Raw genomic sequence first — 11633 nt, forward strand, 5'->3', positions numbered from 1 at the left:
AGTTGTTACAAGTGTCCTCTCCATTGAGGGGTGTTTAGTTGAAAGAAGTTAAAGCTTGAAATCAAAATGAGAATGAATAATTTCTTCCAACCATTTGGTTAGAAAAAATCCTATTCCGATTCGATGAAATGAGAATTCCCTTACTAAAAGCGTTGCTATAAATGACAGATCCAATCTATCTAAAATTCAATCCATACTCTTCTCTAAGAATTCAAATTTTCATTCTGATTCCAATTTCAATTTTGATCACGAATCAAATGCTTTAGAGGATTTGGCTATTCTGATTCTAATCTATTCCAATTTTCATTTCGATTCTGATTCCGATTGCAGGCTAAACACCCTCTGGATTCTTTTATAGCTTCGTCATGTGCTTGCTATCTCATCCTTTTAGAATAAAGCCAAAATTTCAGGATTGAAATTTTTTTTTCCATAAGTGAGAATCATTATAATACAATATATTAATATGAATTATAATATGATAACGATTATGATTATAATATTATATAGTAATTATTATAGCAAGAATTATTTTTAGAGAAATTATGATGCAAAATATGATTAATAACAATTTTATTTTTATTAGAATTATCAAAAAAATATGATAATAATATAAGCCTAGGCCTGGAATATTGTAGGTCATCAAAATTTTTCATAAGAGCATGCTTACTGATTATTCGGTGAAAATAATTCCATTTGGACACAGCATCCCTTGTTCATGAAATGTTTTGGAAGCATAGAGATTAAACATTTTTTCTGCAAATTCTCTTTTTGGAAAGTTTTATTCAATACTTCCAACCCCCTGCAATTTCATGACATGGGATTATCTGAATAAAAATTGATACAATTGATGGTTCTGGCGAAACTAATAAATTTGGACAGATATCCTGTAATAGGCTGAGGTGAATGCACCACTTACAAAGCTTGCAACCCTTCACAAACATGGCATGCAGAGAAGGTAAGCATGAACTAACCTACCTTCCTGACACGAGATTGACGAGAGCTGGGTTTCCGTAGAAGGCATCAATGTCCAAATCCTCGGTAGAGGATGATAGCATCATCAATGCAACCACAATGGATCGCATGCTTGGCCTCAGTTGAGGGTTCTCATGTGTGCAGGCCTTTGCAAGCTGGGCCATCTGGTTATTTTTTTTAAGAAAAAAAAGGAAGAAGAAGAATAAGAGAGAGAAAATAGTTATAAAAGAAAATGATTGTTAAGATTAGTTTCCTTAAGCATTTTATAGTGGGCTATGTATGCACCTTATGAATGGAGTCAATTGGATAGTTGTCACCTAGCCTTGGATCGACCAGCTTTTGCAGATGCTCTCTCGGATCAGGTTGGCTAAGAGCATCCTCAAACTGTCAGATAAAAGATCGGATAAGAGTAAATGTACTAAATTCTATTTAAAAATTTTATGTCTTGCATGATGAACTAAAGTCCAACATTCCACGCGACATAAGGTTCAGTTTTGTCAGCAGAGGTCTATTGTGAGGTAAGAAGGCAAAATAAATGGACTCTGCCATGGCAAAAATCTGATCCTACAATCAGATAGATAGCTGTCAGCATTAGAAATGCAGATACTCCAACCAGTAATACAGGAGGAAGCCAAGTATTTTAGCTCTCATATAAGAAAATAGCATCAAGCAGAAGAAAAGCTAGCATATTACTACAGCTAGCATATTACTACAACAGGATTAGATATACTGACCAGACCAACTAATCCCTTAAATTCTGTTGCCTCTCCTGTCCTCACCACAGCTGCTTTGGCTGAAATAAGTTCGTATAGGACAACGCCAAATGCATACACATCCACTTTGGTAGAGACATCACCTAACTGAGCATACCTGCAAGAAAATTGCAAATTATATGTGCAAATTCCCAAAAAAAAAGGGATATGCAATGCCAGAATATGGTTCTCAATAAAATTTCCAAATATAAGAAGTAATATACAAGTATTTGCCTAGTACAGCAAGACAACGCAAATGACCTTTTGTGGCAAGAGTTTGCAGAACATGGAGGATGGATGAAAACTTAAAACATATGCAACTATCTTTAAACTGTGGTTTTCCACCCAAGACTCATTGGGATATCTTACGCCAATTGACTGCACTGGAATAGAACTATATTGAACACCAAGCATTCAGTGAACAACAAAAAGTCTAAATCAAGATTTCACAGAGAACAGTGGAATGGATGACAGGTCGCAAATAATACAAGTGAAAGTTAGAATACCTCCACTATATTCATGCAAAAGTCTTTTCATCGAAAAATCAGCGAAATTTTGCTCTAGGAGCACAAAAGTCGTCTCGTTACCACCACCAACTTTGAAGTTACAGAGAACTATGCCGTCGCAGCATTATTTTGTCACCACTAAAATTTGCCATAATTTTGAGTATAAAGGAAAATAGACCAATTTACCTCCATTAAAGGAGGCCAAAGAAGAAGGGATGAATATGATGAGGTACGTGTATTCCATTTCAGCAGGTTCTTCTTTATTACTACTGATAATTCAGGACAAATTGAAGCAGCTGTCAAGTCCCAAAAAACAAAAAAAAAAAAATTTAAAAGAGTTCCATAGTTTAAGCAATCACATGGATTTGGTATACACATTTTTCTAGCGTATGCAAGGTCCATTCACCAACTTAAATATAAGGGACTAAGAATAATCAAGGGTATGGACAAGCACAAAGAACATTATTACATACTGCGACACATAATAACAATTTGATTATTGAAAATGTCAGAATAAAATGCTCACTCTGGAGGCATGTAACCAAATGTTCCAACAGCACGAGTAGGATCTGGCAAAATTCCAAATTCAGTAAGTTTTGTTAACCCAAAATCTGCAACCTGCATGACAAGCACACAAATATTATAAAATGCGTGTTGATGTTCAGCCTTCCAGGTGACAGGAACAATGGTGACCTTTCCACGGAAGTTCTTATCTATCAAAATGTTTGCTGATTTGATATCACGATGTATATATTGTGGAACTGTCTGCTCATGCATATACTCTAAAGCCCTTGCAGAATCAAGAGCAATCTGCACTCTAGCAGACCACGGCAGTGGATTCCTACCTGAAAGCAGATATATCAGTGGGAGCTGTTCAACTTACTTTAAAGATTAATAAGAAATAAATCAGTTTGCAATTTGCACTTTGCACTTTGCAGTTTCATTTACCTGACCCACGCAAATGTTGGCTTAAATTGCCATTCTCAATATATTCATAAACAAGAAATAAAGAGTCCTTGATGCAATAGCCTAATAAACGCACCTGCATTTAAGCATAAGCAATAGAATTATAAAATATTTTTAAAAAATAAATGACATTAGCACAACAAGGTCAAATATCAATAAGGCAACTGAATCACATGAAGAGCAGAACAAAACAGATGTCAAATTAACATAGAATTGGCCGGTATCTAAACAATGAATGATATTACTACAATGAGGCCAAATATCAATAAGGCAACTGAATCACATGAAGAGGGGAAAATAACAGATGCCAAATTAACATAGAATCGGCCAATTAGGGGAAGGGTAAATCCTCGCTATATGTAAGCTCATTAGATGCAGTGTATAAATTATGCTTGACTACTAGAATGCAAAATTTTTTATTAACAGACTTGAAGAAATCAGAAGAACAAAAATGGGTATTATAGTATAAATGACTGCTATTTTTAAAGCTGAAACACCTGAATCCAAGGAATTCATAATTTCATATAGATACAAAAGCTACTATGATGTAAGATAGTTTCATCAACAGTCACGAGCAGTCCAAAGTTCTTGGTATGAGAACTGAGAGAGAACTGTAGAAAAGCCAGCTTAGGGGAATAACGTGACTCAAATATGCATTAGAAATTAATACCACAATTAAGAATTTCTTTTACAATGAGTTTTAAAGAAGAGAGAGTTGGGGGGAAGAGGGGGGGGGGAGGAGAGAGGAAGATGCTAGGAGAAGGGAATATTTTCTCTTTTCTTTTGCCGGTTAATCATGGCAGACTTTCATGTTTTCAACAAGTGGACAAACGTAGAGCTAACTAATAAAACGAAAATGCATTTGGCCATGTTTGTTAAATAGAAATTTGCTAGTCTGGTTCATTCTCACAAGAAAAGGATATATGTTACAGTATGCTAAAGAGAGCAGTCAACTTGCCAAATTTAAGTGATGAACATGGGTCAGAACTTTCAGTTCTGCCAGGAATTCTTTAGATGCTTGCATATCCATCTTCTTGATTGCAGCTTTCTGCAAGAAATGAGTATAAAACAACTAAAGCATTATGTTCACACACACACACACACAGAGAGAGAGAGAGAGAGAGAGAGAGAGAGAAGGGAGCATTGAACAGATTCACATTATATTGCACATGCAAAATACTAAAATCATATGAACTGATAGAGCTTTGAAAGGATCAATCATAAGCAAATTCAGGTCAAGCAACAAAATGTATAACATTTAAATCTACCAGGCTCAAAGTAAACAATTAAAATGAAATAAATTAAAGAAATAGAATGTAAACTAGAATGCATGCTTGCATGCATGCACACAGAGTGTCAAGTTAGATTGTTGGTGAGAGCATTTGGCTTTGAATGCTTCCTAATGAAAATCAGGATAGCCCTCTGAAAGTGAAAATCATTTTGGTGGTCTCTTGCCTCAATATCAAGGGGCACAGAAATCCAAAATAAAAACTAGCAATAAAGCAAGCAAAAGTATGTTATAGACTACACAAATTGCAAATCTTAATCCTGATCTAAATATTTTGAAACTTATACAGGTCAATATTTAGCTGTTTTGGATGCTTCTAAACTATATATCAAATCAAAACATGGTATCATGCCATAAACTTGCCCATTTTCTATCCATTTGATGCATGGTTAAAAGGAATAAAAACTACATGATTTTGAATTCTAGTCAATATAGAGGCCGTAGTTCATGATCAACAATATAGGTTTCTTTTTGAGCAGGCCATTATAATTTTTCATTGCAAAGAGTTGGGGCCAAATGCTCTCAAAAACATTCCATTCTCTCTCTCCCCCCCCTCTTTATTCTCTCTCTCACTCTCTCTCTGCAAATGCATACATGCATGCATGCATATATAATATTTTCGATATATTCATACCAATAAAATACTTTCATGACATAATATTTTGATTACCATATCAAATGAAGGACAAGCACGATTTGATTCAATGAACTCATAGGTAACAACAATAGTAAGTCTACTGGCTATTGTCTTCAACAGAATCTTAATATGTTCCAGAAAAGGGTTCATCCTATCACCAAATTATTAGCAATGACAATGTTGATCATCAAGGTGTTAAAAATTCACTAAAGCAATACCTACTAAGATAAACGAATACCAAAATGCAGAATTTGTATCAAATGGTTGGTGGATACTGTTGATTAAGTGATGAAGACTTAAAATGAGAAGAATTGGCTAGAGCTTGACAGGAATAGCAAACCAAATTTCACAGTTATATACTCATATCCTGGAGCGACATTTTATGTTCTTCAAAAAAATAATCAGTGCATAAAAGTAATCTGCTTTTCTTTGCAATTTCGACCTCTTTTTGAATCCATTTCTTAGTTGAAGGAGAAGAAGATAGCAAATCATGAAAGGAGGAAAACTAATTACACATGGACAAGGAAACTGCTCAAGTCCCAGAACATAAATATGAAAATGATGGTGCAACCAACCTCTCCCCTCAGCTCAGCATAGTAAACAGCTCCAAAACCACCTTCACCAATTTTACTACTCAAGCTGAAATCATTAGTAGCACCAGCAAGCTCTTCATAAGAAAACTCAACTGATTTGTCCACAGCAAATCCTGGTAGCTGGGAACCACTGCCCTCTTGAGGTGTTTGACCTGAGGCATCTGCACTTCCTATATTGCATAAGGAATAAATCTTAGTAGCCAACTTACAGATGTTTCTCAACAAAGGAGCCAGACATTTAGCAGGCATATATACCAACAGACTATATGATCTATTGGCTCAAATTAGTAGTAGTAGTAGTAGTCATCTTCTAGATTTCTTGGAGCAAACTCTCTCAAAGACCAAAGATGCACAGTTTGTCACAAAACAAGCTAGTGAACCTCCAGTTCCATCTTGATTTCTTCACCGCTAAGAAAGTGCTTGAGATCAATCTGATCCCCACACAAATATTCAAAAAGAAACCAGCTAATTTAGAAACTCCATTTTCCATGGATTAACGAGTAGGCAATTAACTTATTATATCAAATAGCCTGGCAAAAAACTTCAAATAGTGTATGATTACAGGACAGCAGAAACTGCAGAAACTTTTTAGTCAAATCTGTCAAGATTACTTCCATTGTTTGGCTTATGACACATTAGAAGCTCCATCAATGCCACAATTTCATATCAGGGCATATCAAACTATAGTTACTATACAGGAACACGGACTTGATGTATCACCTCTTCATTGAACATATTGTAACAGCATTCGGACAAGAAAGATTAGAATGTCATCCAAGGTCATACAAAAAAAAAAAAAAAAAAGCCTCAAAAGCACAACACAATCTTCCACTCATTGCAAAATTAAGTCCAAGTTCAATGATAGTCATTTCTCTAGTCAATACGAGTCATTGTTGGTCTACCAGCATAACAAGCATATCAGCCTACCAAGACTTATGACAAGAAAGTTCCGAAAATAAGACCTAACCTTCTTCCTAACATTAAATGCCCTTTTATGGGTCAATTATATGCCTTGGGATCTAGATAAACAAGAAAACCAGAGTTGTTGTTTTGAAGTGGCTAATATGAAAACTGGAGACATGCAACTGAGATTCTTAATAAGATAAGCATTCAAAACCTCGGAAATTGCACAAAAGCATCAGATTCCAGTTCCACCTTGGAGATGAAAAGAAGAAACATGGGAAAAAGGTAATATCAGTTAGATAAACTACCATGTCCATGTAGAATGGCACTATCTTCATATGTTGATGGAAGCAATGAAGCTTTCCTCCCCTTCTTTCTCCTATACACCCCAAAATATGTACAAATGGCTGCTACTAGAACAGCAACTAGTGCAGCCACAGAAATTCCAGCGATGGCTCCAGCTGACAGTCCTGATTGAATACAATGCTAAAAGTCATGAGGTCCACAATGAGACATATCATCAACGCAAACGATCAAGAAAGTCCTGATTACTTTTGCTTTTGCTGCGAAAAAGAGGAAAAAAGATAATTGCATGCCGACATTAGGGAAAAAGGAAAAATTTAGGATGAAATTTATAAAATTCAAGAACATTAAGAAACAAACAACATTTGTTTACCATGACGAAAGTGTAAGGAGGGGATAGCTTCCATTTGGATCTGCATAAGAACATACAAAAATTTTAATCAAATCAATTCCAATTTGTGCTGATGAAAAAGGCTAACCTATAAAATTGAAACACAGCTCTGTTTCAAACTTCAGCCCTGAAAAGCAATATCTAAGGGAGTTTCTTATGGCAAAACCATCAGTTAAAATAGAGAAAATGAGTCTACTAAGAACTTGCAACAAAGCAAGAAAGAATACAGATCGAACAACTATTGACCTTCAGATCAAATTTGCATGTAAAATCACCATTAACCTTCTTATTGCTATGCATGATCCATTTGTAAGCTACAAGGAAGCACAATGTTGAAACCATTTGTTTTACTACAGAACTGCAAATTACTTGCAATAAACCAAATTCTTTTGCCCCTTGAACGAGATTCTTAGTGTGATTTTAAGGATCTTATCCAAAAGACTTGTGGGACTAAATCCTTAAAATAAAATCACTAGCCTTGATAGGCAAACCTGTAGGAATTGCACACCAATGTAGTTAATAATTGATTATAGAAATCTCATCCAACAACTTACTGACATCCATTTGGAGAATATGCCAAAAACAATGAAGAAGAGTAAACAAACAAGCTTAAGAGCCTCCTTAGTCCTTTCCGTCCACCATAGAAATAAATTATTTGCTACATCCACATACTATTTTTTCTGGATTTGTTCTCCATAATGAACCCAACATTGTAAATTGTGATCCCTCTGAATTGGATAGGGAAAAAAAAAATCTCTGTCCAACATTAGAAAGTGAATAAGTTTTCATTAACATTCACACATTTTCTGCATCCCACAATCTTCTATCATCAATTAGAACATCCTTCTTGAAGAGAAAAGATCCAAGTCAACATACCTAACATCATCGGTCATGGTTCAACCACTTGCTAACTAATGTTTCAAAAGACAACTGCTGTATGTGGGCGGTCAAGGGGCCGCACAGCACATATGCATTATGATGGCCATCAAGGGAATACATAGCGCATATGCATTACAAGCGCCATATGCCAGTGCATATGCGGCGAGTATTTTAAATACTTGAAATTAAATAAATACATTACATGCAATGATAATAGAAATATTTTTACAAATAATAGCAACGTTAATCACCATAATGTTTAGCATTTAGTGATCATGACTTCATACTTAATTCTTACTAAAAATAACTAAAGCACAATGGACATATCCATATTGCTAATATACACGTATCAAGCCCACTTGAAACCCATATCCAACCTAACCACTAGGTTGAACCTGCTTTATTCGCAATAAGTGTGGTGATACATACAGTCACACAATGCTAAAAGAGCTAGATATGCTCATACAATAATAAGTATATTGCATTTACAGCTGCACAATACTAATCTCCAAAAGATGCTAAGTGAACCATCTTTTCAGCCCATATGGGGCCGGACTGAATATAGGAGCTGCATGTAGGATACGTGGTTAGGTCAAAGGAGTGCATACAGATCTGTGGCCACACATTTGCGGTCTTATGCACCAAATTTTAGAACAATGGCCAACCAGAGGATGCTGAATTTACAATTAACTTCAATTGATTTCCATGGAATAAGAAAACCTGAATTTTTCAAAGCTTTGTTTCACCGGCTTTGTTAAAGTTCCATACTATCTACTCTGGTTACACAGTTGTGGGTATCATCAGCAGAAACACCAAGAGAACTCGTTGCTGACTTGGATTTGCAATTCTAAGATATATAAGCATACAAGACAAGAGCAAACTATAATGCGATTCTACATTTGCTAAAGGAAAAATTAATTTTTTACAACTTGTACCTTGGGGATCCTTCAATGGTCGATGTAATCCTGTTTTGAACTAAAAAGAACAAAACTTGTATATCGATCATTTTGTATTTCATAAGAAGCTTGTTATACCAACTTTCATTCACTTTATTAAAAGTTCAACTACTATGAACTTCCTCGCAAGCATAACATCACAATAAGGTTAGATATCATGTGCACAAATGCAATTAAATTTTTCAGTTAAACTCTCTAGCACACCATTCATACCCAAGGCACTCCTAGTACTATCTTCCTTGTACCTTTTTTCACCTGTTACACCATCTCTGGTCCTCCCATTTCAATCCAAGCTTCCAGCAACCAACATAGATATCCGTATGAATCATCCTAAATGTCTAACATATATAATTGGCTTGTACAAGTCGTACTGCTCCTTATTATAGACCAATCATGGATGACCAATTTCTATACATTAGAGTCCTTACTCCTTTCCTTTATATAAGGCATCTTAATGTACCTCTTCCCCCTCCCTTCTGAGATTTTCCTACTTTTGCTTAAATACTACTGCTTGCAGCAACTAGTAAAGTGCACCATCCCCTGCCAAAACTCAGGGGACACTTCATATATCTGTTTCTCCAAATGCCAAAGTTCAAATTTCCTACACACCTCCCAGTATGCACACTTCCGAGACAGCCAACCAATTGAGACCTTTAACCCTTATGACCTATGTACATTTAAACTGAGCGGGCAAATTAGCCAAACAATCTAAACTTTTATCAAAATTCCACCATCCCAACAATGAAGCTAACAGCCAGGTACCCAATTACTTCTAGAATCATCTAAAACTAGCAGCACGAAGCAAAGAAATGCAAGGATTCTGATTGCAAAAGTAGTTCCAAAATCCAAAGATCCCATCTTTCCTAATCAAAAAGCATCAAAATTCAATAAAAAACTGACCTGTCGTCGGGATAAAGACAATCCCCTCTCCCGCACTAAAGTTGACACCTTGATTATACTTCTGCAGCAGATCCTCCTGCCCCGACAACCTCCACTCGGCCGCCACAGAGCTCAGATTATCCCCAGGCCGAAGCGGGTACGTCACGAACAATCCATAATCCCTCGACACATTCGCATTCCCGCAGGAGCAATTCACCGTGACATTGATATCAACACCGTCCGGAATCTGATTGGCGGAGTAGGAATTGAAGTATTCAAGAGCGCGCACGGTGGTGAGGTTGGAATAGACGGAGGAGGCGATGCTGGTGTAGGTGTCGCCACGGCTAGTCCGGTAGGAGAAGATGTGACCGAGGAAGGCGCCGTCGTCGAGGGGGTCGCAGCGGAAGGAGACGTTGACGCGGGAGTCGGTATGGACGCTGTCCGTGTTGGAAATGTTGGGGTTGTAGAAGCTCACGTTGGCAAGGCTCTCGTCAAAGAGGGAGGAGATGTAGGTGAGATTGGTCTTCGACTCGACGGGGATGTAGTAGGAGCCGAGGGCAAGGTCGCATCCTCGCCGGCACGAAGACTCCGATCGGAGAGGGAACGAAGCTAGGAGGAAGAGGGAGAAAAGAGACGAGGAAATTGATCGAAAGACTAGCTCGAGATCAAGGTTTCTCGATACGGCCATCTTCGCGAGCGAAGCAGAAACCCAAACCCTAGACTTTGAAGCCATGGCGAGAGAGAGAGGGTGGAGGAAGTCGCGACGGCGCCCGCGAACGTTGACGGCGGCCTGGGAATTTATTTTTGTTTTAAATCGGTGTTCGGCATTGAATGTTTCTAATGCGGGGAAATATGTGAGGCTGGGATTGATAGGATGGATTGGGAATTCGGTGGATGGACGGTTTGGATGCGGGGTCGGGGAGCATTGGTGGGGCCCAGAGAAACACGGTTCCGGTGTTCCAGCGGGCTGTCTCGCTTGGCGCGTTTTTTGACCGTTAGTTCTGGGATGAGCTAAAATGGTGTGAACACTGTTCTTCTCTAGCTGGCAAATGGAAGTTTGGTTCAAAGGGTCGCATGGGGAGTAATGGACTGGTTCATGTGAGTGGCTTTGTCACCGGATATGGGCCAGTTTGGTTGGGAAACTTCCTTTGAGCAATAATTACAAGGAGTTTGTGACTTGTGGCCAAATGCTTAGGTATAAATCATAATTATTCATCATTAATTAATTTATCTTACTCTATTCTAGAGTCATGTTACTTTTTCATGATAAACTATGTTTTTTTTTTTTTTTTTTTTTTTTGGGGTGCAAGATAAGCTATGCGTTTAATAAATTATATCGACAGGTGCGCCGCTTTGCAATCTCACATGAGATGTACGTGGGCAACGGGAGGGATGATTGGACAGTTATACTATCACAAAATAAAATAAAATAAAATAAAACAAAACAAAACAAAGGGCGGTCCCTTGATTATTTGAATACTTTTGAGAGGGTGCTTTGGTCAGAATTTTATTTTTAAAATATTTTTTATTATTTTTTTGGTCATTTATTTTTTTTGAATTTTTAATCATTTAATTTTATTATTATTGTTATTATTTTTTGATGAAAAG

The 11633-nt window shown here is 37.0% G+C and overlaps 1 protein-coding gene across 1 annotated transcript; it reads right to left on the minus strand.

The window, feature by feature from the left end:
• Positions 1-755: 755 nt before the first annotated feature.
• Positions 756-10831, minus strand: LOC105050961 (chitin elicitor receptor kinase 1). Its single transcript, XM_073243189.1, has 12 exons — positions 10047-10831; positions 7294-7333; positions 7170-7180; positions 6926-7087; positions 5697-5884; positions 4155-4244; positions 3179-3272; positions 2924-3075; positions 2757-2848; positions 1707-1842; positions 1258-1356; positions 756-1136 (listed from the first exon to the last, which is right to left on the minus strand). The coding sequence occupies exons 1-12, from the start codon at positions 10756-10758 to the stop codon at positions 972-974; spliced, it is 1941 nt and encodes a 646-aa protein (XP_073099290.1). The 5' UTR covers positions 10759-10831; the 3' UTR covers positions 756-971.
• Between the last annotated feature and the right edge of the window lie 802 nt (positions 10832-11633).

Source organism: Elaeis guineensis, chromosome 9, assembly GCF_000442705.2.
Source record: "Elaeis guineensis isolate ETL-2024a chromosome 9, EG11, whole genome shotgun sequence".
Taxonomy (NCBI): Eukaryota; Viridiplantae; Streptophyta; class Magnoliopsida; order Arecales; family Arecaceae; genus Elaeis; species Elaeis guineensis.

Bases quoted from the DNA above. Each gene is read 5' to 3' on its own strand.
- LOC105050961 (XM_073243189.1), bottom strand. From the start codon at position 10,758: ATGGCTTCAAAGTCTAGGGTTTGGGTTTCTGCTTCGCTCGCGAAGATG. The intron at 4,245-5,696 runs GTTGGTTGCACC...CATTTCTTGCAG, and splicing joins ATGCTGAGCTGAGGGGAGAG to AAAGCTGCAATCAAGAAGAT. The intron at 1,357-1,706 runs GTCAGTATATCT...TTTATCTGACAG, and splicing joins TTAAGGGATTAGTTGGTCTG to TTTGAGGATGCTCTTAGCCA.